This window comes from Tachyglossus aculeatus, chromosome 7 (assembly GCF_015852505.1).
Source record: "Tachyglossus aculeatus isolate mTacAcu1 chromosome 7, mTacAcu1.pri, whole genome shotgun sequence".
NCBI classification, from domain to species: Eukaryota; Metazoa; Chordata; class Mammalia; order Monotremata; family Tachyglossidae; genus Tachyglossus; species Tachyglossus aculeatus.
Window position 1 is genome coordinate 2,062,524 of NC_052072.1, and position 27,920 is coordinate 2,090,443.

The 27,920-nt window shown below is 49.1% G+C and overlaps 1 protein-coding gene across 1 annotated transcript; it reads left to right on the forward strand.

Annotated features, from left to right (window-relative positions):
- On the forward strand, positions 1-27,617 carry SLC39A10 (solute carrier family 39 member 10). The gene is made up of 9 exons (XM_038748906.1): positions 1-222; positions 3,346-3,553; positions 8,456-8,625; positions 12,351-12,539; positions 16,331-16,451; positions 19,483-19,848; positions 24,150-24,230; positions 26,850-27,040; positions 27,129-27,617. The coding sequence occupies exons 1-9, from the start codon at positions 70-72 to the stop codon at positions 27,285-27,287; spliced, it is 1,638 nt and encodes a 545-aa protein (XP_038604834.1). The 5' UTR covers positions 1-69; the 3' UTR covers positions 27,288-27,617.
- Positions 27,618-27,920: the final 303 nt, after the last annotated feature.

Genomic DNA, 27,920 nt, shown 5'->3' on the forward strand with positions numbered 1-27,920 from the left:
GGGCACAACCACGTCAACAAGCACGGGCCACCCGCGGAGGAGGAGGAGGAGGCGGCGGCGGCGGCGGCGATGGCGGGCGCCGGGCCCGAGGGCGAGGCCCCGCGGAGGCGGGCCCGCAAGCGGGAGGCCCCCGACAAGGAGGTGGGCCCCAAGGACGCCGACGACGGTGCCACCTTCCCGGCCCCCGGGCACAAGGAGCGGGGCGACCACCGACACGAAGACGTGAGCGCGGGGGAGACCGGGGCGGGCGGGACGGGGCGGGGGGCTACCCGGGGGACCGGCCTGACCCGCTGAGGAGCCCTCGGCCGTGCAGGAGGCAAGACGCCAGGCTACGGTGCCGGGGACTGGGGGTTCAAATCCCACCTTGGGGTGGTGGCGATGAAAAATTCAAGTTTTCCATCTTTTTCTTCCCAAGCGCTTAGTCCAGTGCTCTCCCTGCACACAGTAAGCACTCAATACGATTGACTGATTGATCGGCTCCGAGAAATGGCTCTCCGCGGATCAGATTTCCGCTACCGGCGGAGAGTTGATGGCCCGTGTTCATCCGATTCATTCATTCAGTCGTATTTATTGAGCGCTTGTTGTGTGCAGAGCACTGGACTAAGCGCTCGGTGTTCCCCCTCCCCGGGCAGGAGGGCACCATGCCCCGAAGTCGATGGGGTGAGGGAGTGATGATGTGAGCGTGTGAGGGCATGGCGCCGTGAGGGGGAGAGGGCCTGAGGGCCTGAGGGCATGCCAAGGTAAGAACGTGAGGACGTGACAGTGAGGGCATTACACCGGGAGCGGGTGGTGCCGTGGACCTGTGAGGGCATGATGGAGTGTGAGAGTGTATGGGAGTGAGGGGATGAGGGAGTGAAGGTGTGAGGGAGTGATGGTGTGAGAGTGGAAGGGCGTGAGGGAGTGAAGACGTGAGGGAGTGAAGACCTGAGGGAGTGAAGGTGTGGGAGAGTGGTGTGAGGGAGTGAAGACATGAGGGAGTGAAGGTGTGAGGGCGTAAATGTGTGAGAGCGTGAAGGTGTGAGGGAGTGAAGGTGTGAGAGTGTGAGGGCGTGAAGGTGTGAGGGAGTGAAGGTGTGAGAGTGTGAGGGCATGAAAATGTAGGAGAGTGATGGTGTGAGGGAGTGAAGATGTGAGGGAGTGAAGGTGTGAGAGCTTAAGGGAATGAGGGAGTGAAGGTGTGAGAGTGTGAGGGCATGAAGGTGTGAGAGCGGAAGGGAGTGAGGGAGTGAAGGTGTGAGAGTGTGAGGGCGTGAAGGTGTGAGAGTGTAAGGGAGTGAAGGAGTGAAGGTGTGAGCATGTGAGGACGTGAAGGTGTGAGAGCTTACGGGAGTGAAGGCGTGAGGGAGTGAAGGTGTGAGAGTGTGAGGGCATGAAGGTGTGCAAGCGTAAGGGAGTGAAGGCGTGAGGGCATGAAGGTGTGAGAGTGGAAGGGAGTGAAGGTGTGAGAGTGTGAGGGCGTGAAGGTGTGAGAGCGTGAAGGAGTGAAGGTGTGAGCATGTGAGGGCGTGAAGGTGTGAGAGCTTACGGGAGTGAAGGCGTGAGGGAGTGAAGGTGTGAGAGTGTGAGGGCATGAAGGTGTGCGAGCGTAAGGGAGTGAAGGCGTGAGGGAGTGAAGGTGTGAGAGTGAGGGCATGAAGGTGTGAAAGCGTAAGGGAGTGAAGGAGTGAAGTTGTGAGAGTGTGAGGTCGTGAAGGTGTGAGAGCTTGAAGGAGTGAAATTGTGAGAGTGTGAGGGCGTGAAGATGTAAGAGTGTGAGGGAGTGAAGGTGTGAGGGCGTGAAGGTGTGAGAGCTTAAGGGAGTGAAGGCGTGAGGGAGTGAAGGTGTGAGAGTGTGAGGGCATGAAGGTGTGCGAGCGTAAGGGAGTGAAGGCGTGAGGGAGTGAAGGTGGGAGAACATGAGGGGGTGAGGGCATGAAAGTATGAGAGTGTGAGGGAGCTAAGGTGTGAGGGAGTGAAAGTGTGAGGGTGTAAAGGATTGAGGGAGTGAGGCTGTGAGGGCGTGAAAGCACAAGGGTATGAGGGAGTGGAAGCGAGGGGGTAAGGGAGCGAAGGTGTGAGGGGGTAAGGGAGCAAAGGTGTCAGGGTGTGAGGGAGTGAAAATGTGAAGGTGTAAAGGATTGAGGGAGTGAAGGTGTGAGGGCGTGAAAGTGTGAGGGTGTAAGGGAGCAAAGGCGTGAGGGTGTAACGGAGTGAAAGTGTGAGGGGGTAAAGGATTGAGGGAGTGAAGTTGTGAGGGCGTGAAAGCTTGAGGATGCGAGGGAGTGGAAGTGTGAAGGCGTGAGGAAGCGAAGGTGTGAGGGAGTCAGGGTGTGTACAGCGCTCTGCACACAGTAAATGCTCAAAAAATATGATTGAATGAATGAATGGAGGTGTAAAGGATTGAGGGGGTGAAGGTGTGAGGGCGTGAAAGCATGAGGGTATGAGGGAGTGAAAGTGTGAGGGTGTCCGGGAACAAAGATGTGAGGGACTGAAAGTGAGGGTTTGAGGGAGTGAAGGTGTGAGGATGTAAGGGAGTGAAGGTGTGAGGGAGTGAACGTGTGAGGGAGTGAAAGTGTGAAGGTGTAAAGGATTGAGGGAGTGAAGGTGTGAGAGCATGAAAGCATGAGGGTGTGAGGGAGTGAAAGTGTCAGGGTGTCAGGGAATGAAGATGTGAGGGAGTGAAAGTGAGGGTTTGAGGGTGTGAAGGTGTGAGGGAGTGAAAGTGAGGGAGTGAAAGTGCGAAGGTGTAAAGGATTAAGGGAGTGAAGGTGTGAGGGCATGAAAGCATGAGGGTGTGAGGGAGTGAAAGTGTCAGGGTGTCAGGGAATGAAGATGTGAGGGAGTGAAAGTGAGGGTTTGAGGGTGTGAAGGTGTGAGGGAGTGAAAGTGAGGGAGTGAAAGTGTGAAGGTGTAAAGGATTAAGGGAGTGAAGGTGTGAGGGCATGAAAGCATGAGGGTGTGAGGGAGTGAAAGTGTGAGGGTGTGAGGGATTGAAGATGTGAGGGTGTGAGGGCATGACAGCATGAGGGAGTGAAAGTGTGAGGGTGTGAGGGATTGAAGATGTGAGGGTGTGAGGGTGTAAGGGAACAAAGGTGTGAGGGAGTGAAGGTGTGAGGGAATGAAGATGTGAGGGTGTGAGGGCATGAAAGCATGAGGGAGTGAAAGTGTGAGGGTGTAAGGGAACGAAGGTGTGAAGGTGTGAGGGAGAGAAAGTGCGAGGGAGCGAGGGTGTGAGGAAAGCATGAAGGGCTGAGGGAAGGAAAACGTGAGGGTGTAAGGGGCGAGGGTGTGACGCTGCCATGGCCGGTTGGGGTTGCGGGGGGGGGGGGGGGGGGCGCGGGCCTGACGCGGTGCCGATGTCCCCAGTGCCTCAACGGCAGCCAGCTGCTGCGTAACTTCGGGGTGAGCTCCAGCGGGCCCATCTCCCCCGACCTCTTCGCCTACCTGTGCCCCGCGCTGCTCTACCAGATCGACAGCCGCCTCTGCGCCCGGCCCCACGCCCACCCTCCCGGCGGACAGCTCAGGGCGGACCGCGACCCCGGGACCGAGCCCGCCGAGAAGGTCGGGGCCTCAGGTCAGGAGAAAGGGCGGGCGGGAGAGCGGGCGGGTGGACACTAAACCTTCGCCCTTTTTCTTCCCCATCACCCACTCATTCATTCATTCATTCAATCGTATCTATTGAGCGCCTACTGTGTGCAGAGCGCTGTACTAAGAGCGGCCATCTCAGGGGAGATCGCAACCCTGGGCCCGAGCCCAGCGAGAAGGTCGGGGCCTCAGGTCAGGAGAAAGGGCGGGTGGGCGAGCGGGCGGGTGGACACTAAACCTTCGCCCTTTTTCTTCCCCATTGCCCACTCATTCATTCATTCATTCAATCGTATTTATTGAGCGCTTACTGTGTGCAGAGCACTGGACTAAGAGCAGACATCTCAGGGGCGACCGCAACCCCGGGCCCCAGCCTGGCGAGAAGGTCGGGGCCTCAGGTCAGGAGAAAGGGCAGGCGGGCGGACACTAAACCTTCGCCCTTTTTCTTCCCCATCGCCCACTCATTCATTCATTCATTTGTATTTATTGAGCGCCTACTGTGTGCAGAGCGCTGTACTGTGAGCGGCCATCTCAGGGGCGACCGCAACCCCGGGTACGAGCCCGGCGAGAAGGTCAGGGCCTCAGATCAGGAGAAAGGGCAGGCGGGAGGGCAGGCAGGCGGACACTAAACCTTCACCCTTTTTCTTCCCCATCGCCCACTCATTCATTCATTCATTCAATCGTATTTATTGAGCGCTTACTGTGTGCAGAGCACTGGACTAAGAGTGGCCATCTCAGGGGAGACCATAACCCCGGGCCCAAGCCTGGCAAGAAGGTCGGGGCCTCAGGTCAGGAGAAAGGGCAGGCGAGCGGGCGGGCGGACACTAAACCTTTGCCCTTTTTCTTCCCCATCGCCCACTCATTCATTCATTCAATCGTATTTATTGAGCGCTTACTGTGTGCAGAGCACTGTACTAAGAGCGGCCAACTCAGGGGTGACCACAACTCCGGGCCCGAGCCCGGCGAGAAGGTCGGGGCCTCAGGTCAGGAGAAAGGGCGGGAGAGTGGACGGGCAGACACTAAACCTTCGCCCTTTTTCTTCCGTTACTCACTCATTCATTCATTCATTCATTCAATCGTATTTATTGAGCGCTTACTGTGTGCAGAGCACTGGACTAAGAGCGGCCAACTCAGGGGTGACCGCAACTCCGGGCCCGAGCCCGGCGAGAAGGTCGGGGCCTCAGGTCAGGAGAAAGGGCGGGAGAGTGGACGGGCAGACACTAAACCTTCGCCCTTTTTCTTCCGTTACCCACTCATTCATTCATTCATTCATTCAATCGTATTTATTGAGCGCTTACTGTGTGCAGAGCACTGGACTAAGAGCGGCCAACTCAGGGGTGACCGCAACTCCGGGCCCGAGCCCGGTGAGAAGGTCGGGGCCTCAGGTCAGGAGAAAGGGCGGGAGAGTGGACGGGCAGACACTAAACCTTCGCCCTTTTTCTTCCGTTACCCACTCATTCATTCATTCAATCGTATTTATTGAGCGCCTACTGTGTGCAGAGCACTGGACTAAGAGCAGCCATCTCAGGGGCGACCGCAACCCCGGGCCCGAGCCCGGCGAGAAGGTCAGGGCCGCAGGTCAGGAGAAAGGGCGGGCGAGCGGGTGGGTGGACACTAAACCTTTGCCCTTTTTCTTCCCCGTCGCCCACTCATTCATTCATTCACTCATTCATTCATTCAATCGCATTTATTGAGCACTTACTGTGTGCAGAGCACTGTACTAAGAGCGGCCATCTCAGGGGTGACCGCAACTCCAGGCCCGAGCCCGGCAAGAAGGTTGGGGCCTCAAGTCAGGAGAAAGGGCGGGCGGGCGGCGTGCAGACACTAAACCTTCGCCCTTTTTCTTCCCCGTCGCCCACTCATTCACTCATTCATTCAATCGTATTTATTGAGCGCCTACTGTGTGCAGAGCACTGGACTAAGAGCGGCCATCTCAGGGGCGACTGCAACCCCAGGCCCGAGCCCAGCGAGAAGGTCGGGGCCTCAGGTCAGGAGAAAGGGCGGGCGAGCGGGCGGGTGGACACTAAACCTTCGCCCTTATTTTTTCCCTGTTGCCCACTCATTCATTCATTCATTCAATCATATTGAGCGCTTACTGTGTGCAGAGCACTGGACTAGGCTCTTGGGAAGTACAAGTCGGCAACATCTAGAGACGGTCCCTACCCAACATTCATTCATTCTTTCAATCGTATTTATTGAGCGCTTACTGTGTGCAGAGCACTGTACTAAGCGCTTGGGAAGTACAAGTCGGCAACATCTAGAGACGGTCCCTACCCAACAGTGGGCTCACACTCGGGTCTCCCCGGCAGGCGAGGGCCCGTGGTGTGGGATTTTGTTCCCCCTTCTACATTGTGAGCCCACTATTGGGTAGGGACCATCTCTATATGTTGCCAACTTGGACTTCCCAAGTGTTTAGTACAGTGCTCTGCACACAATAAGCGCTCAATAAATAGGATTGATTGATTTTGTTCTGTCATTCATTCATCCTAATAATAATAGTGGCATTCATTAAGGGCTTACTATGTGCCAAGCATTGTTCTAAGCGCTGGGGAGGTTACATGGTTACAAGGTTCCCCTTCTAGACTGTGAGCCCAATGTTGGGAAGGGACTGTCTCTATATGTTGCCAATTTGTACTTCCCAAGCGCTTAGTACAGTGCTCTGAACATAGTAAGCACTCAATAAATATGATTGATTGATTGATTGAAAGGTGATCAGGTTGTCCCATGGGGAGGCTCACTGTCTTCATCCCCATTTGATGGATGAGGGAACTGAGGCACTGAGAAGTTAAGTTAGAGAAGCAGCGTGGCTCAATGGAAAGAGCCTGGACTTTGGAGTCAGAGGTCACGGGTTCTAATTCCGGCTCTGCCAATTGTCAGCTGGGAGCCAATTGTCAGACTGCGAGCCCCTCGTGGGACAACCTGATCACCTTGTAACCTCCCCAGTGCTTAGGTGCTTTGCACATAGTAAGCGCTTAATAAATGCTGTCATTATTATTATTGTTATTGTTATTATTATTATTATCATTATTATTATTATTATTATTATTATCTGTCAAATGGGGATGAAGACTGTGAGCCCCCCTTTGGACAACCTGATCACCTTGTAACCTCCCAAGTGCTTAGGTGTTTTGCACATAGTAAGCGCTTAATAAATGCCATCATTATTATCATTATTATCTGCCAAATGGGGATTAAGGCTATGAGCCCCCCTTGGGACAACCTGATCACCTTGTAATCTCCCCAGGGCTTAGGACAGTACTTTGCACATAGTAAGCGCTTAATAAATGCCGTTATTATTATTATTATTATTATCTGTCAAATGGGGATGAAGACTGTGAGCCCCCCATGGGACAACCTGATCACCTTGTAACCTCCCCAGTGCTTAGGTGCCTTGCACATAGTGAGCGCCCCAGCACTTTGCACATGGTAATCAATCAATCAATCAATCAATTGTATTTATTGAGCACTTACTGTGTGCAGAGCACTGGACTAAGCGCTTGGGAAGTCCAAGATGGCAACATCTAGAGACAGTCCCTACCCAACAGTGGGCTCACAGTCTAAAAGGGGGAGACAGAGAACAAAACCAAACATACTAACAGAATAAAATAAATAGAATAGATAAGTACAAGTAAAATAAATACATAAATAGAGTAATAAATATGTACAGGCATATATACATGTATACAGGTGCTGTGGGGAAGGGAAGGAGGTAAGATGGGGGGAAGCACTGTTCTAAGCGCTGGGGAGGTTACAAGGTAATAATAACAATAATAATAATCAATCAATCGTATTCATTGAGCGCTTACTGTGTGCAGAGCACTGTACTAAGCACTTGGGAAGTACAAGATGGCAACATATAGAGACGGTCCCGACCCAACATCGGGCTCACAGTCTAAAAGGGGGAGACAGAGAACAAAACCAAACATACTAACAGAATACAATAAATAGAATAGATATGTACAAGTCAAATAAATAAATAGAGTAATAAATATGTACAGGCTTATATACATATATACAGGTGCTGTGGGGAAGGGAAGGAGGTAAGATGGGGGGAAGCACTGTTCTAAGCACTGGGGAGGTTACGAGGTAATAATAACAATAATAATAATCAATCGTATTCATTGAGGGCTTACTGTGTGCAGAGCACTGTACTAAGTGCTTGGGAAGTACAAGATGGCAACATATAGAGATAGTCCTTACCCAACAGTGGGCTCACAGTCTAAAAGGGGGAGACAGAGAACAAAACCAAACATACTAACAGAATAAAATATATAGAATAGGTATGTACAAGTCAAATAAATAGAGTAATAAATATGTACAGGCATATAGACATATATACAGGTGCTGTGGGGAAGGGAAGGAGGTAAGGCGGGGGGAATCAATGCCATCAGCGGCTCACGGTCTAAAAGGGGGAGACAGAGAACAAAACCAAACATATTAACGAAATAAAATAAATAGAATAGATATGTACAAGTTAAATAAATAAATAAATAAATAAATAAATAAATAAATAGATAGAGCAATAAATATGTACAGGCATATACATATACCTGTGCTGTGGGGAAGGGAAGGAGGTAAGGCGGGGGGAATCAACGCCACCAGCGGCTCACAGTCTAAAAGGGGGAGACAGAGAACAAAACCAAACATACTAACGAAATGAAATAAATAGAATAGATATGTACAAGTAAAATCAATAAATAAATAGAGCAATAAATATGCACAGGCTTATACATATACCTGTGCTGTGGGGAAGGGAACGAGGTAACATGGGGGGAATCAATGCCATCAGCGCTTAGAACAGTGCTTTGCACATAGTAAGCGCTTAATAAATGCCATTATTATTATTGTTATTGTTATCATGATGGTGATTATGATTCTGTCCCCCCGCATCCAGCCTGGATCTGCGGGCTGATCTCCATCACGGTCATCAGCCTCCTGTCCCTGCTCGGCGTCCTCCTCATCCCCATCATCAAGCAAGGCTGCTTCAAGTTCCTGCTCACCTTCCTGGTGGCCCTGGCCGTGGGCACCATGAGCGGGGACGCCCTCCTCCACCTGCTGCCCCACGTGAGTGCCCCCCCCGGGTGCCCCCCTCGCCGCCCCCCATTTCCCGGCCCCCTGCGGCGGGGAGGCGTCCCCACCATAGCCCGTCGGCCTTGGAGGGAGGAGGGACCGGCTGCCCCCCAACCCCCCCGTTGTCAGTCTGCCCCGGGGTGGGGATTTGGGGGCGTCCACTTTCATTCCATCATATTTATTGAGCACTTACTGTGTGCAGTGTACTGGACTGAGTGCTTGGGAAGTACAAGTTGGCAACATCTAGAGACGGTCCCTACCCAACATTCATTCATTCATTCAGTCGTATTTATTGAGCACTTACTGTGTGCTGAGCACTGGACTGAGCGCTTGGGAAGTACAAGTTGGTAACATCTAGAGACGGTCCCTACCCAACATTCATTCATTCATTCATTCAATCATATGTATTGAGCACTTACTGTGTGCAGAGCACTGGACTGAGTGCTTGGGAAGTACAACTTGGCAACATCTAGAGACGGTCCCTACCCAACATTCATTCATTCATTCAGTCGTATTTATTGAGCACTTACTGTGTGCTGAGCACTGGACAGAGTGCTTGGGAAGTACAACTTGGCAGCATCTAGAGACGGTCCCTACCCAACATTCATTCATTCATTCAATCATATGTATTGAGCACTTACTGTGTGCAGAGCACTGGACTGAGCGCTTGGGAAGTACAAGTTGGTAACATCTAGAGACGGTCCCGACCCAACATTAATTCATTCATTCAGTTGTATTTATTGAGCACTTACTGTGTGCTGAGCACTGGACTGAGTGCTTGGGAAGTACAACTTGGCAACATCTAGAGACGGTCCCTACCCAACATTCATTCATTTATTCAATCGTATTTATTGAGCACTTACTGTGTGCTGAGCACTAGACTAAGTAAGCGCTTAGGAAGTACAAGTTGGCAACATCTAGAGACGGTCCCTACCCAACATTCATTCATTCATTCAATCGTATTTATTGAGCGCTTACTGTGTGCAGAGCACCGGACTAAGGGCTTGGGAAGTACAAATTGTCAACATCTAGAGACGGTCCCTACCCAACATTCGTTCGTTCATTGTCGTATTTATTGAGTGCTTACTGTGTGCAGAGCACTGTACTAAGCGCTTCGGAAGTACAACTTGGCAACAGCTAGAGACAGTCCGTACCCAACATTCATTCATTCATTCAATCGTATTTATTCATTCATTCATTCAATTGTATTTATTGAGCGCTTACTGTTTGCAGAGCACTGTACTAAGCGCTTGAGAAGTACAAGTTGGCAACATATAGAGACGGTCCCTACCCAACAGTGGGCTCAGTCAATCAATCAATCAATCATATTTATTGAGTGCTTACTGTGTGCAGAGCACTGGGCTAAGCACTTAGGAAGTCCAAGTTGGCAACATCTAGAGACGGTCCCTACCCAACATTCATTCATCCATTCAATCGTATTTATTGAGTGCTTACTGCGTGCAGAGCACTGGACTAAGCGCTTGGGAAGTCCAAGTTGGCAATATCTAGAGACGGTCCCTACCCAACAGCGGGCTTACAGTTTAAAAGGGGGAGACAGACAACAAAACAAAACATATTAACAAAATAAAATAAATAGAATAAATATGTACAAATAAAATAAAGAAAGAAATAGAGTAATAGGGGTAGGGGGGTAAAGGGGCACGCGCTCTTTCCGACATTGCCCAAGGGGGCTGGAAGAGAACCGCCTTCAAAGCTCGGCGACAAAAGGGGAAATGCGCACACTGCTCGGGTGTTTCCCTGCTAGCTGGGTACAGTAGAAAAATAATAATAATCAGCGTGGCTCAGTGGAAAGAGCCCGGGCTCGGGAGTCAGAGGTCATGGGTTCAAATCCCGGCTCCGCCAATTGTCAGCTGGGTGACTTTGGGCAAGTCGCTTCACTTCTCTGGGCCTCAGTGACCTCATCTGTAAAATGGGGATTAAGAGTGTGAGCCCCACGTGGGACAACCTGATCGCCTTGTATCCCCCCAGCGCTTAGAACAGTGCTTTGCACATATTAAGCGCTTAACAAATGTTATTATTATTATTATTATTGTTGTTGTTGTTGTTGTTGTTATTATTATTATTATTATTATTATTATTATTCTCCAGGCCTCATCTGTGAGCCCGCTATTGAGCAGGGACCGTCTCTATATGTTGCCAACTTGGACTTCCCAAGCGCTTAGTACAGTGCTCTGCACACAGTAAGCGCTCAATAAATACGATTGAATAAATGAATGAATCTGTCAAAGGGGGTTTAAGACTGGGAACCCCCCGTGGGACGACCTTGTCACCTTGTAACCTCCCCAGCACTTAGAACAGTGCTTTGCACATAGTGAGCACTTAATAAATGCTATTATTAGTAGTAGTATTAATAATAATAATAAAAATGATGATAGTATTTTTTAAGCACTGACTAGGTGCCAGTCACTGTTCTGAGCGCTGGTGTGAAGCATCCTCATAAAATGCTATTATTAGTAATAGTAATGATTACAATAATAATGATGATGGTGTTTTTTAAGCGCTGCCTAGGTGCCAGTCACTGTTCTGGGAGCTGCTGTGGAGCATCCTCATAAAACGCTATTATTATTAGTAGTAGTAATAATAATAATAATAATAATAACAACAATAATAATGACGGTATTTTTTAAGCGCCAACTAGGTGCCAGTCACTGTTCTGGGCGCTGGTGTGGAGCATCCTCATAAAATGCTATTATTAGTAGTAGTAATAATAATAATAACAATAATAATGATGATGGTATTTTTTAAGCGCCGACTAGGTGCCAGTCACTGTTCTGAGTGCTGCTGTGGAGCATCCTCATAAAATGCTATTATTAGTAGTAGTAATAATAATAATAATAATAATGATGATATTTTTTAAGCGCCGACTAGGTGCCAGTCATTGTTCTGAGCGCTGGTGTGGAGCATCCTCATAAAATGTTATTCTTATTAGTAGTAATGATAATAATAACAATAATAACGATGATGGTATTTATTAAGTGCCGATTAGGTGCCAGTCACTGTTCTGAGCACTGGTGTGGAGCATCCTCATAAAATGCTATTATTATTAGTAATAATAATAATAATAATAACAATAATAATGATGATGGTATTTATATACAGGTGGTTTGGGGAGGGGAAGGAGGTAAAGCGAGGGGGAGGGGGAGAGGAAGAAGGGGGCTCAGTCAATCAAAGGAAGAGAGGTCGAGAATCAGTCTCCTGTGGGGAAACCGAGGACCGGGCATCCGTTTTTTTTCCCGTCCCCATCGGAGGAACGGAAGCGGCGGGTGGTTTGGACGGACAATGCTCGCCCGGGGTCGTTTGTACCTACTGAGCGCTCCTTGCGCGCCGAAAGAAGCAGCGTGGCTCAGTGGAAAGAGCCCGGGCTTTGGAGTCAGAGGTCGTGGGTTCGAATCCCGGCTCTGTCACATGTCTGCTGTGTGACCTTGGGCAAGTCACTTAACTTCTCGGAGCCTGAGTGACCTCATCTGTAAAACGGGGATGATGACTGTGAGCCCCACGCAGGACAGCCTGATCGCCTTGTATCCTCCCAGCGCTTAGAACAGCGCTTTGCACATAGTAAGCGCTTAATTATTATTATTATTATTAAAGTACAACTCGGCCGCGAGGGGAGACGCTCCCTGCCCCTCGCGGGGCGGAAGCGGGGGGAGGCGGGCAGCCGGGCGAGGAGCCGCTCGTCGACCCGGAGGCCTTTCCCCCAGTCCCAGGGAGAGCACAGCCACGATCACGGGCACGGCCACGGGCACGATGACGGGCACGAGGCGGAGGGCGAGAGCTTCCTGGAGGTGTACGACGCCGTGCTGAAGGGGCTGGTGGCCCTGGGGGGCGTCTACCTGCTGTTCATCATCGAGCACTGCATCCGCATGTTCAAGCACTACAAGCAGCAGCGGGTTCGTCTGCGCCGCGGGCCCCGGGGGGGAGGCGCGGAGGGCTGCCCGGAGGAGGGGGGACCGCCACCGCCGCCGGACGATGCCCTCTGACCTCGGAGGGGAGAGCCGGCCCCCGGGAGACCCAAGTGCCTTCGTTCATTCAGTCGGATTTATTGAGCCCTTCATTCATTCAGTCAGATTTATTGAGCCCTTCAGTCATTCAGTCGGATTTTTTGAGCCCTTCATTCATTCATTCAGTCGGATTTATTGAGGCCTTCATTCATTCAATTGTATTCGTTGAGCCCTTACTTCATTCATGCGGTCATATTTATTGAGCCCTTCAGTCATTCAGTCATATTTACTGAGCCCTTACTTCATTCATTCAGTCAGATTTATTGAGCCCTACAGTCATTCAGTCATTTTTTGAGCCCTTACTTCATTCATTCAGTCAGATTTATTGAGCCCTTCAGTCATTCAGTCAGATTTTTTGAGCCCTTACATCATTCATTCAGTCAGATTTATTGAGCCCTGACTTCATTCATTCAGTCAGATTTATTGAGCCCTTCAGTCATTCAGTCATATTTTTTGAGCCCTTACTTCATTCAGTCAGATTTATTGAGCCTTGACTTCATTCATTCAGTCAGATTTATTGAGCCCTGACTTCATTCATTCAGTCAGATTTATTGAGCCCTGACTTCATTCATTCAGTCAGATTTATTGAGCCCTGACTTCATTCATTCAGTCATTTATTGAGCCCTTCAGTCATTCAGTCATATTTATTGAGCCCTTCATTCATTCAGTTGGATTTATTGAGCCCTGACTTCATTCATTCAGTCATATTTATTGAGCCCTTACTTCATTCATTCATTCAGATTTATTGAGCCCTTCAGTCATTCAGATTTATTGAGCCCTTACTTCACTCATTCAGTCAGATTTATTGAGCCCTTCATTCAGTCAGATTTATTGAGCCCTTCAGTCATTCAGTCATAATTTTTTGAGCCCTTACTTCATTCATTCAGTTGGATTTATTGAGCCATTCATTCAGTCATATTTATTGAGCCCTTCATTCATTTGGTTGTATTTATTGAGCCTTTACTTCTTTCATTCAGTCATATTTATTGAGCCCTTCAGTCATTCAGTCATATTTTTTGAGCCCTTGCATCATTCATTCAGTCGGATTTACTGAGCCCTTCATTCATTCAGTTGTATTTATTGAGCCCTGACTTCATTCAGTTGGATTTATTGAGCTTCATTCATTCAGTTGGATTTATTGAGCCCTGACTGCATTCATTCAGTCATATTTATTGAGCCCTTCAGTCATTCAGTCATATTTTTTGAGCCCTTACTTCATTCATTCAGTTGTGTTTATTGAGCCCTGACTTCATTCAGTCGGATTTATTGAGCTTTAATCCCTCAGTCGGATTTATTGAGCCCTTCATTCATTCAGTCATATTTATTAAACCCTTACTTCATTCATTCAGTCGGATTTATTGAGCCCTGACTTCAGTCATATTTATTGAGCCCTTCATTCATTCAGTCGTATTTATTGAGCCCTGATTTCATTCATTCGGTCGTATTTAGTGAGCCCTGACTTCATTCATTCAATCGGATTAATTGAGCCCTTACTTCCTTCAGTCATATTTATTGAGCCCTGACTTCATTCAGTGGGATTTATTGAGTTTATTCATTCAGTTGTATTTATTGAGTTCATTCAGTTGTATTTATTGAGCCCTTACTTCATTCATTCAGTCCTATTTATTAAGCCTTTACTTCATTCAGTCAGATTTATTGAGCCCTTCATTCAGTCAGTCATATTTATTAAACCCTGACTTCATTCATTCAGTCGTATTTAGTGAGCCCTGACTTCATTCATTCAGTCAGATTAATTGATCCCTGACTTCATTCAGTCATATTTATTGGGCCCTTCATTCATTCAGTCGGATTTATTGAGCCCTTCATTCATTCAGTTGTATTTATTGAGCCCTGATGTCATTCAGTCGGATTTATTGAGCTTCATTCATTCAGTTGTATTCACTGAACCCTTCCTTCATTCATTCAGTCATATTTATTAAGCCCTTACTTCATTCATTCAGTCGGATTTATTGAGCCCTTCATTCATTCAGTCATATTTATTAAGCCCTTACTTCATTCAGCCGGATTTATTGAGCCCTGACTTCATTCAGTCAGCCCACTGTTGGGTAGGGACCGTCTCTATGTGTTGCCAACTTGTACTTCCCAAGCGCTTAGTACAGTGCTCTGCACACAGTAAGTGCTCGATAAATACAATTGAATGAATGAATGAATGAATTCAGTTGGATTTATTGAGCCCTGATTTCACTCAGTAAATACGATTGAAGGAATGAATGAATGTTCCAACGCATAGTAAGCGCCCTCCCAGTGCCATGCCATTCATTCATTCATTCAATCGTATTTATTGAGCGCTTACTGTGTGCAGAGCACTGGACTAAGCGCTTGGGAAGTCCAAGTTGGAGACATATAGAGACGGTCCCTATTCATTCATTCATTCAATCGTGTTTATTGAGCGCTTACTGTGTGCAGAGCACTGTACTAAGCGCTTGGGAAGCACAAGTTGGCGACATGTAGAGACAGTCCCTACCCAACAATGGGCTCACAGACTAGAAGCGGGAGACAGACAACAAAACAAAACATGTGGACAGGTGTAAAGTCGTCAGAAAAAATAGAATTAAAGCTAAACACACGTTAAGAAAATAGAATAGTAAATATGTGCAAGGAAAATAAATAGAATGACTCCCCCTCTCCATCTCCCCTGCCTTACCTCCTTCCCTTCCCCACAGCACCTGTATAGATGTATATATGTTTGTACGGATTTATTACTCTATTGATTTATTTTACTTGCACATATTCTACTCATTTTACCTTGTTAATATGTTTGGTTTTGTTCTCTGTCTCCCCCTTCTCGACTGTGAGCCCACTGTTGGGTAGGGACCGTCTCTAGATGTTCCCAACCTGTACTTCCCAAGCGCTTAATACAGCGCTCTGCATACAGTAAGCGCTCAATAAATACGATTGATTGATTGGATAACAAAATAAAATCTGTGGACAGGTGTAAAGTCGTCAGAAAAAATAGAATTAAAGCTAAACGCACATCGTTAACAAAATAGAATAGTAAATATGTGCAAGGAAAATAAATAGAGTGACTCCCCCTCTCCATCTCCCCGCCTTACCTCCTTCCCTTCCCCACAGCACCTGTATAGATGTATATATGTTTGTACAGATTTATTACTCTATTTTACTTTTACATATTCTATTTATTTTATCTTGTTAATATGTTTGGTTTTGTTCTCTGTCTCCCCCTTCTCGACTGTGAGCCCACTGTTGGGTAGGGACCGTCTCTAGATGTTGCCAACCTGTACTTCCCAAGCGCTTAGTACAGTGCTCTGTACACAGTAAGAGCTCAATAAGTAGATTGAATGAATGAATGCTCTCTATCTGTTGCCAACTTGGACTTCCCAAGCGCTTAGTACAGTGCTCTGCATACAGTAAGCGCTCGATAAATACGACTGGATGAATAAATCTGTACAAACATATATACAGGGGCTGTGGGGAGGGGAAGGAGGTGGGGTGCGGGGGTTGCTGAGGGTTTCGTCCGGCGGGGAGGTGGCGGTCGGGGTCGCGGGGTCGCTCAGGCCGAGGCCTCAACTTTCTTTCAGACTGTGAGCCCACTGTTGGGTAGGGACTGTCTCTATATGTTGCCAACTTGTACTTCCCGAGCGCTTAGTCCAGTGCTCTGCACACAGTAAGCGCTCAATAAATACGATCGATTGATACAGGGGAAGCAGAAGTGGTTCGCCAAGCAGAAGGCTGAGAAATCGAACTCGGGGCGGAATTCGTCGGACGACAAGCTCGGCAACCGAGCCCAAGCCGACTGGCTCCAGCTCAGACCCCTGGCCGGTAAGAGGAATAATTATAATTAGAAGAATCGTAAGAATGGTGATGGTGGTTGTTTGTGATAAGGGTATTTGTTAAGCGCTTACGATGGGCCAAGCACCGTTCTAAGCGCTGGGGGAGATACAGGGTGACGAGGTTGTCCCCCGTGGGGCTCACGGTCTTCATCCCCATTTGATAGATGAGGGAACTGAGGCCCAGAGAATAATAATGATGATGCATTGGTTAAGTGCTTACTATGTGCCAAGCACTGTCCTAGGCGCTGGGGGAGATACAAGGTGATCAGGTTGTCCCCCGTGGGGCTCACGGTCTTCATCCCCATTTGATAGATGAGGGAACTGAGGCCCAGAGAATAATAATAATGATGCACTGGTTAAGCGCTTACTATGTGCCAAGCACTGTCCTAGGCGCTGGGGGAGATACAAGGTGATCAGGTTGCCCCCCGTGGGGCTCACAGTCTTCATCCCCATTTGATAGATGAGGGAACTGAGGCCCAGAGAATAATCAATCAATCAATCAATCAATAGTATTTACTGAGCGCTTACTGTGTGCACAGCACTGGGAAGTACAAGTTGGCAACAGATAGAGATGGTCCCTACCCAACAGCGGGCTCACAGTCTAGAAGGGGGAGACAGAGAACAAAACCAAACATATTAACAAGGTAAAATAAATAGAATAAATATGTACAGATAAAATAAATAAATAAATAGAGTAATAAATAAATAAAATAAATAGAATAAACCACAGGAGCACTGTACTAAGCTCTTGGAAAGCGCAATTAGGCGACAAAGAGAGACAATCCTTGCCCAACAGCGGGCTCACGGTCGAGAAGTGGGGAGACGGGCGTCCCAACAGGTCACCCGGCATCAATAGAAAGAAATAGAAGTGTAACTAGAGGCCTGGAATTCATTCCTTCATTCAGTCATATTTATTGAGCGCTTACTGTGTGGAGAGCACTGTACTAAGCGCTTGGAAAGTGCAATTCAGCGACAAAGAGAGACAATCCCTGCCCAACAACGGGCTCCCGGTCTAGAAGTGGGGAGTCGGGCGTCCCAACAGGTCACCCGGCATCAATAGAAAGAAATGGAAGTCTAACTAGAGGCCTGGAATTTGTTCCTTCATTGTCGTATTTACTGAGCGCTTACTGTGCGGCGAGCACTGTACTAAGCGCTTGGAAAGTGCAATTCAGCGACAAAGAGAGACAATCCCTGCCTAGCAACGGGCTCACAGTCTAGAAGGCGGGAGACAGACATCCAAACAAGTAAACAGACATCAACAGAAAGAAATGGAATTCTAGCTGCAGTCCTGCCATTCATTCCTTTATTCAATCATCATCATCATCAATCGTATTTATTGAGCGCTTACTATGTGCAGAGCACTGTACTAAGCGCTTGGGAAGTACAAATTGGCAACATATAGAGACAGTCCCTACCCAAGAGTGGAATCATATTGATTGAATGCTTACTGTGGGCAGAACATTCATTCATTCATTCATTCAATCGTATTTATTGAGCACTTACTAGGTGCCCAGCCCTGTACTAAGCGCTTGGGATGTCCAAGTTGGCAACAGCTAGAGACGATCCCTACCCAACAGCTGGCTCGCAGTCTAGAAGGGGTAGACAGACAACAAAACGAAACACATTAACAGAATAAAATAAATAGAATAAATATGTACAAATAAAATAAATAAATAAATAGAGTAATAAATAAATAAAATAAATAGAATAAACCACAGGAGCATCATCATCAATCGTATTTAATGAGCGCTTACTGTGTGCAGAGCACTGTACTAAGCGCTTGGGAAGTCCAAGTTGGCAACATATAGAGACGGTCCCTACTCAACAGTGGGCTCACGGTCTAAAAAGTGGGCTCCCAGTCTAGTACAGCACTGTACTAAGCGCTTGGGAAGTACAAGTTGGCAACATATAGAGACAGTCCCTACCCAACAGTGGGCTCACAGTCTAAAAAGTGGGCTCACAGTCTAGTACAGCACTGTACTAAGCTCTTGGAAAGAGCAATTAGGCGACAGAGAGAGACAATCCCTGCCCAACAACGGGCTCCCGGTCGAGAAGTGGGGAGACGGGCGTCCCAACAGGTCACCCGGCATCAATAATAGTCTAGCTAGAGACCTGTCAATCATCCTTCTACACTGTGAGCCCGCTGTCGGGTAGGGACCGTCTCTAGATGCTGCCAACTTGGACGTCCCAAGCGCTTAGTCATCATCATCATCATCATCATCAATCGTATTTACTGAGCGCTTACTGTGTGCAGAGCACTGGACTAAGCGCTTGGGAAGTACAAGTTGGCAACATGTAGAGACGGTCCCTACCCAACAGCGGGCTCACAGTCTAAAAGGGGGAGACAGAGAACAAAACCAAACATACTAACAAAATAACTAGAATAGATATGTACAAGTAAAATAAATAAATAAATAGAGTAACAAATATGGACAAACATATATACATACGTACAGGTGCCGTGGGGAAGGGAAGGAGGACGAAACCAAACATACTAACAAAATAAAATAACTAGAATAGATATGGACAAGTAAAATAAATAAATAGAATAACAAATAAGTACAAACATATATCCATATATACAGGTGCTGTGGGGAAGGGAAGGAGGTAAGATGGGGGGATGGAGAGGGGGAAGTCTGGGAAGGCCTCCTGGAGGAGGTGAGCTCTCAGAAGGACTTAGTCCAGCGCTGTGCACACAGTAGGCGCTCCATAAATAGGATTGATTGATCCGTTCGGTCGTACGGGGGGTCCGGGGGGGGTCCGGGCTTCCCTCCTGGCTGACGGACGGCTGGCTTGGGGAAGGGAAGGAGGTAAGAAGGGGGGGATGGAGAGGGGGAGACGAAGGAAGGGGCTCAGTCTGGGAAGGCCTCCTGGAGGAGGTGAGCTCTCAGAAGGGCTTAGTCCAGTGCTGTGCACACAGTAGGCGCTCCATAAATAGGATGGATTGATCCGTTCGGTCATACGGGGGGTCCGGGGGGGTCCGGGCTTCCCTCCCGGCTGACGGACGTCCGGCTTGGCAGGGGCGGAGGAGTCGGCCCTGTCCGAGGACCGGCTGAACGACACGGAGCTGACGGAGCTGGAAGGCCGGCAGGGCTCCCCGCCCAAGAGCTGCCTTCTGGAGGAGGAGGAGCGGGCCCCCCGCCGGGGGGAGGAGGAGGAGGAGGAGGAGGAGGCCGCCGCCGCCCCCCACAAGGAGGACGCCCCCCGGGAGGCCCCCCCGGCGGGGGCCGCGCCCCCCGGCCCGCCGCGGCCCCGCCTCCAGTCCCACCACTCTCACGGCCACTGCCACTCGGCCACCCACCTGAAGGCCAACGGCATCGCCAGCTTGGCCTGGATGGTCATCATGGGCGACGGGCTGCACAACTTCAGCGACGGGCTGGCCATCGGTAAGCCGGGCCCCCCTTCCTCTGCCGCCTTCCGCTAATAACAAGAATAACAATAACGCGCTTACTATGTGCAGAGCACTGTTCTAAGCGCTGAGGGGGGATACAAAGTGATCAAGTGGTCCCACGTGGGGCTCACAGTCTTAATCCCCATTTTCCTGATGAGGGAACTGAGGCTCAGGGAAGTGACTTGCCCAAGGTCACACAGCAGACATGTGGCAGAGTGGGGATTCGAACCCATGACCTCTGACCCCTGACTCTGACAACAATGACGGTGGCACTGGCTGAGCGCTTACTACTACTAATAATAATAATGATAATGATGGCATTTATGAAGGGCTGGCCATCGGTAAGCCGGGCCCCCCTTCCTCTGCCGCCTTCCGCTAATAACAATAATAATACTAATAATACTACTACTACTACTAATAATAATGGCATTTGTTAAGCGCTTACTATGTGCAGAGCGCTGTTCTAAACGCTGGGGGAGATACAAAGTGATCAAGTGGTCCCACGTGGGGTTCACAGTCTTAATCCCCATTTTCCAGATGAGGGAACTGAGGCCCAGAGAAGTGAAGTGACTTGCCCAAGGTCACACAGCAGACATGTGGCAGAGTGGGGATTCGAACCCATGGCCTCTGACTCTGACAACAATGACGGTGGCACTGGCTGAGCGCTTACTGCTACCAATAGTCATAATAATAATGATGGCATTTATTAAGGGCTGGCCATCGGTAAGCTGGGCCCCCCTTCCTCTGCTGCCTTCCGCTAGTAACAATGACGGTGGCATTGGCTGAGCGCTTACTAATAATAATAATAATGATAATAATAATAATGGCATTTATTAAGGGCTGTCCATCAGTTAGCCAGGCCCCCCTTCCTCTGCCGGCTTCCACTAGTAACAATGACGGTGGCATTGGGTGAGCGCTTACTACTAATAACAATAATAATAATAATGATGGCATTTATGAAGGGCTGGCCAGCGGTAAGCCGGGCCCCCCTTCCTCTGACGCCTTCCGCTAATAACAATAATAATAATAATAATAATGGCATTTGTTAAGCCCTTACTATGTGCAGAGCACTGTTCTAAGCGCTGGGGCGGGGGGGGGGATACAAAGTGATCAAGTGGTCCCACATGGGGTTCACAGTCTTAATCCCCATTTTCCAGATGAGGGAACTTAGGCTCAGAGAAGTGACTTGCCCAAGGTCACACAGCAGACATGTGGCAGAGTCGGGATTCGAACCCATGGCCTCTGACTCTGACAGCAATGACGGTGGCATTGGCTGAGCGCTTACTACTAACTGATAATAATAATAATGATGGCATTTATTAAGGGCTGGCCATCGGTAAGCCGGGCCCCCCTTCCTCTGCCGCCTTCCACTAGTAACAATGACGGTGGCATTGGGTGAGCACTTACTAAATAATAATAATAATAATAATAATAATAATAATAATAATAATGGCATTTATTAAGGGCTGGCCATCGGTAAGCCGGGCCCCCCTTCCTCTGACGGCTACCGCTAATAGCAATGACGGTGGCATTGGGTGAGCGCTTACTACTAATAACAATAATAATAATGATGGCATTTATGAAGGGCTGGCCATCAGTAAGCCGGGCCCCCCTTCCTCTGATGGCTTCCGCTAATAACAATGATGGTGGCATTGGCTGAGCGCTTATTAATAATAATAATAATAATAATAATAATAATAATAATGGTGATGGCATTTATGAAGGGCTGGCCATCGGTAAGCCGGGCCCCCCTTCCTCTGATGCCTTCCGCTAATAACAATGACGGTGGCATTGGCTGAGCGCTTACTACTACTACTACTACTAATAATAATAATGATGGCATTTATTAAGGGCTGGCCATCGGTAAGCCGGGCCCCCCTTCCTCTGACGGCTACCGCTAATAGCAATGACGGTGGCATTGGGTGAGCGCTTACTACTACTACTACTAATAATAATGATGTCATTTATTAAGGGCTGGCCATTGGTAAGCCGGGCCCCCCTTCCTCTGATGCCTTCCGCTAATAACAACAATAATAATAATAATATTATTATTAATAATGGCATTTGTTAAGCCCTTACTATGTGCAGAGCACTGTTCTAAGCACTGGGGGGGGATACAAAGTGATCAAGTGGTCCCATGGGGGGTTCACAGTATTAATCCCCATTTTCCAGATGAGGGAACTGAGGCTCAGAGAATTGAAGTGACTTGCCCAAGGTCACACAGCAGACATGTGGCAGAGTCGGGATTCGAACCCATGACCTCTGACTCTGACAACAATGACGGTGGCACTGGCTGAGCGCTTACTGCTACCAATTTATAATAATGATGGCATTTATTAAGGGCTGGCCATCGGTAAGCTGGGCCCCCCTTCCTCTGCTGCCTTCCGCTAGTAACAATGACGGTGGCATTGGCTGAGCGCTTACTACTACTACTACTACTACTACTACTACTACTACTAATAATAATAATAATAATAATAATAATAATGGCATTTATTAAGAACTGGCCATCGGTAATCCGAGCCCCCCTTCCTCTGCCGCCTTCCGCTAATAACAATGACGGTGTCATTGGGTGAGCACTTACTACTACTACTACTACTAATAATAATAATAATAATGATGGGATTTATTAAGGGCTGGCCATCGGTAAGCCGGGCCCCCCCTTCCTCTGCTGGCTTCCGCTAATAACAATGACGGTGGCATTGGGTGAGCGCTTACTACTACTACTACTAATAATAAGAATAAGAATAATGGCATTTATTAAGCACTTACTACATGCCAAGCACTGGTCTAAGCACTGGAGAGGTTACAAGGTGATCAGGTTTTCCCCCAGGGGGCTCACAGTCTTTATCCCCGTTTTACAGATGAGGGAACTGAGGCACAGAGAAGTGAAGTGACTGGCCCAAAGTCACACAGCTAATTGGCAGAGCCGGGGTTTGAACCCATGACCTCTGACTCCAAAGCCTGGGCTCTTTCCACTGAGCCACGCTGCTTCTCTGATATAATAATAATAATATTATAATAATAATGATGGTATTTGTTAAGCGCGTACTATGTGCAAAGCGCTGTTCTAAGCGCTGGAGAGGTTACAAGGTGATCAGGTTATCCCAAAGGGGGCCCACGGACTTCATCCCCATTTGACAGATGAGGGAACTGAGGGCCGGGGAATTGAAGTGAGTTGTCCAAAGTCACACAGCAGACAAGGGGCAGAGCCAGGATTAGAACCCACAACCTCTGTCTCCCAAGCCCGGGCTCTTTCCACTGAGCCATGCTGCTTCTCATAATAATGATGGTATTTGTTAAGCGCTTACTATGTGCCAAGCACTGTTCTAAGTGCCCGGGGAGATACCAGGTCATCAGGTTGTCCCCCATGGGGCTCTTGGTCTTCATCCCCATTTGACAGATGAGATAACTGAGGCCCGAAGTGGAAAAAAAAACCAAAATGATGGCATTTGTTAAGCGCTTACTATGTGCTGAGCACTGTTCTAAGTCATCAGGTTGTCCCACGCGAGGCTCACGGTCTCAGTCCCCATTTTACAGATGAGAGAACTGAGGCCCAGAGAATAATAATAATGATGACGGCGTTGGTTAAGCGCTTACAATGTGCCAAGCCCTGTTCTAAGCGCTGGGGAGGATACAAGGTGATCAGGTTGTCCCACGGGGGGCTCACAGTCTCGATCCCCATTTTACAGATGAGGGAACTGAGGCCCAGAGAAGTGAAGCCACTAGCCCAAAGTCACCCAGCTGACAAGTGGCGGAGCCGGGATTAGAACCCACAACCTCTGACTCCAAAGCCCGGGCTCTTTCCACTGAGCCACGCCGTGTTTTGCCCAGAGTCACACAGCAGACCCGCGGAGGAGGCAGGATTCGAACAAATGCCCTAATCGTGATGATGAGGATGACGCAGCAGTGTGGCTCAGTGGAAAGAGCCCGGGCTTTGGAGTCAGGGGTCATGGGTTCGAATCCCGGCTCTGCCAATTGCCAGCTGTGTGACTTTGGACAAGTCACTTCTCTGGGCCTCAGTTCCCCCATCTGGAAAATGGGGATGAAGACTGTGAGCCCCCCGGGGGACAACCTGACCTCCTTGTAACCTCCCCAGTGCTTAGAGCAGTGCTTGGCACATAGTAAGCGCTTAATGGATGCCATTATTATTATTATCATGAATGAGATGGTTGCAGTCGGAGGGTGGAGGGGGGCTTCGAGGGGAGGAGCCGGGGTGGAGAACGGCCCGGCGGGTGTCGGGGGGCTGTCTTGGACGCCCAGAGGCGATGAGCGAACGCGTGCCATCCCCCGCAGGGGCGGCTTTCAGTGCCAGCCTGACGGGAGGGATCAGTACCTCCATCGCCGTCTTCTGCCACGAGCTCCCGCACGAGCTGGGTGAGTGGGGCGGCGGGCATCCCCGGGGGCGGGAGGGCGGGAGGGAGGGCATCCCGAGGGGGCAGGAGGGCATCCTGCGGGGGTGGGTGGGCTTCCTGGGGGGCTGGAGGGTCGGCGGGCATCCCGGGGGGTGGGTGGGCATCCTGGGGAGCGGGAGGGAAGGCATCCTGAGGGGACAGGTGGGCATCCCGGGGAGTGGGTGGGCATCCTGTTCTAAGCGCTGGGGAGGTGACAAGGGGATCAGGTTGGCCCCCGGGGGGCTCCCAGTCTTAATCCCCATTTTACAGACGAGGGAACTGAGGCCCAGAGAAGTGAAGTGACTTGCCCAAAGTCACCCAGCTGATGAGCGGCGGAGCCGGGCTTGGAACCCGCGACCTCTGGCTCCAAAGCCCGGGCTCTTTCCACTGAGCCATGCTGCATTTATTGAGCGCTTACTGCACTTAGAACAGTGCTTTGCACATAGTAAGCGCTTTTTTTATGGCGTTTATTCGCTTACTCTGTGCAAAGCGCTGGGGAGGTTCCGAGGTGATCAGGTTGTCCCATGGGGGACTCATAGTCTTCATCCCCATTTGACAGATGAGGGAACTGAGGCTTAATAAATGTCATTCTTATTCTTATTCGTATTATTATTATTATTATTATTATTATTATCATCATCATCATCATCATCATTTTTTGATGGCATGTATTAAGCACTTACTATGTGCAAAGTACCGTTCAAAGTGCTGGGGCGGTTCCAAGGTGATCAGGTTGTCCCATGGTGGGGGCTCACAGTCTTCATCCCCATTTGACAGATGAGGTCACTGAGGCTTAATAAATGCTATTATTATTATTATTATTATTATTATTATTATTATTATTATTATTATTATTGAGGTCACTGAGGCTTAATAAATGCTATAATAACAATAATAATAATAATATTAATGATGGTCTTTATTAAGCGCTGACTATGTGCAAAGCACTGTTCTAAGTGCTGAGCACTGTTCTATTATTATTACTACTACTACTACTATCATCATCATCATCATTATTATTATATGACATTTATTAAGCACTTACTATGTGCAAAGCACTGTTCAAAGCACTGGGGAGGTTCCAAGATGATCAGGTTGTCCCATGGTGGGGGCTCCCAGTCTTCATCCCATTTGACAGATGAGGTCAATGAGGCTTAATAAATGCCATTATTATTATTATTATTATTATTATTATTATTGTTATCATCATCATTATTATATGGCATTTATTAAGCACTTACTCTGTGCAAGGCGCCGGGGATGTTCCAAGGTGATCAGGTTGCCCCATGGCGGGGGGGGGGGGGGGGGGGGGGGGGGGGGGGGGGGTCCCAGTCTTCATCCCATTTGACAGATGAGGTCACTGAGACTTAGCAAATGCTATTATTATTATGTATTATTATTATTATTATTATTACTATTATTATCATCATCATCATTTTATGGCATTTATTAAGCACTTACTATGTGCAAAGCACCGTTCAAAGCGCTGGGGAGGTTCCAAGGTGGTCAGGTTGCCCCACGGGGGTGCTCACAGTCTTCATCCCCATTTGACAGATGAGGTCACTGAGGCTTAATAAATGCTATCATTAGTAGTAGTAGTAGTAGTAGTAGTAGTAGTAGTAGTATATTTTGATGGCATTTATTATGTGCTTACTATGTGCAAAGCACCGTTCAAAGTGCCGGGGAGGTTCCAAGGTTATCTGGTTGTCCCATGGAGGGGCGGGGGGGGACGGGCTCCCAGTCTTCATCCCATTTGACAGATGGGGTCACTGAGGCTTAACAAATTATATTATTACATTATTATTATTATTATTATTATTATTATTATTATTATTATTATTATTATTATTATTATTATTGATGTTATTATTATCGCTATTATTGTCATTATTATTATATGGCATTTATTAAGCGCTTACTGCATGCAAAGCACCATTGAAAGCACCGGGTAGGTTCCAAGGTGATCAGGTTGCCCCATGGCCGGGGTGGGGGGCTCCCAGTCTTCATCCCATTTGACAGATGAGGTCGCTGAGGCTTAATAAGTGCCATTATTATTATTATTATTATTATTATTATTATTATTATTATTATTATCATTATTATTATCATCACCATCACCATCATTATATGGCATTTATTAAGCACTTACTATGTGCAAAGCACCGTTCAAAGCGCCGGGGAGGTTCCAAGGTGATCAGGTTGCCCCACGGGGGGGGCGGCCTCCCAGTCTTCATCCCATTTGACAGATGAGGTCACTAAGGCTTAACAAATCCTATTATTGCTATTATTATTATTATTGTTGTTATTATTATTATTATCATTATTATTGTTATTATTATTATTGTTATTATCATTATTATTATTATTCTCATCATCATCATCATTATTAAATGGCATTTATTAAGCACTTACTATGTGCAAAGCACCGTTCAAAGTGCCGGAGAGGTTCCAAGGTGATCAGGTTGTCCCATGGCGGGCGGGCTTACAGTCTTCATCCCATTTGACAGATGAGGTCACTGAGGCTTAACAAATTCGATGATGATGATGATGATGATGATTACTATTATTATCATTATTACTATTATTCTTCCCGTGCGCCCAGGCGACTTTGCGGTGCTGCTGAAGGCGGGGATGACGGTGCGGCAGGCCATCGTGTACAACCTGCTGTCGGCGCTGATGGCTTACGTGGGCATGGTCATCGGCACGGCCGTGGGCCAGTACGCCAACGACATCACCCTCTGGATCTTCGCCGTCACCGCGGGCATGTTCCTCTACGTGGCCCTGGTGGATATGGTGAGGGCCCGGGCGGGGGGCGGCCGGGGGGCCGGGGGCCGGGGGGCGGGCACTGGGCTGAGCACCCCCGACCCCCTCTGCCCGGCAGCTCCCGGAGATGCTCCACGGCGACGGCGACGGCGAGGAGCCCGCCCGCTGCCCGCTGGGCCAGTTCGGCCTGCAGAACCTGGGCCTGCTCCTGGGCTTCGCCATCATGCTGCTCATCGCCCTCTTCGAGGACCGCATCGTGCTGGACGTCCAGTTCTGAGCGCGGCCCCTCCGCCTCCCCCGACGACCCTGTGATGGACACCCCCCCGACACCCACTGGGCTGCCCTCCTCCCTCTCCGGGCACACGGTCTCCCCTCCTCTGGAATGCGCCCCCGGCCGACCCTGTGATGGACACCCCTGACACCCCCCGGGCTTCCTTCCTCTCTCTCCGGCCGCACGGTCTCCCCTTCAGGATCGCACCCCCCGGCCGACCCTGTGATGGACACCCCCGACACCCACTGGGCTTCCCTCCTCTCTATCCGGGCGCACGGTCTCCCCTTCAGGATCGCGCCCCCGGCTGACCCTGTGATGGACACCCCTGACCCTGCCCAGGCTTCCCCCGGGCTTCCCTTCCCTCTCTCCAGGCACAAGGTCTCCCCTTTTGGACAACTCCCCCTACGGACCCTGTGATGGACACCCCCCACCCCCCCCCAACCCGGGCTTCCCTCCTCTCTCTCTCCGGGCATGCGGTCTCCCTCCAGAACGCGCCCCCGACCAACCCTGTGATGGGCACCTCTGACACCCCCCGGGCTTCCCTCCTCTCTCTCTCTCTCCGGGCATGCAGTCTCCCTCTGGAACTTGGCCCCAGCCGACCCTGTGATGGACACCCCTGACACTCCCCCGGGGCTTCCC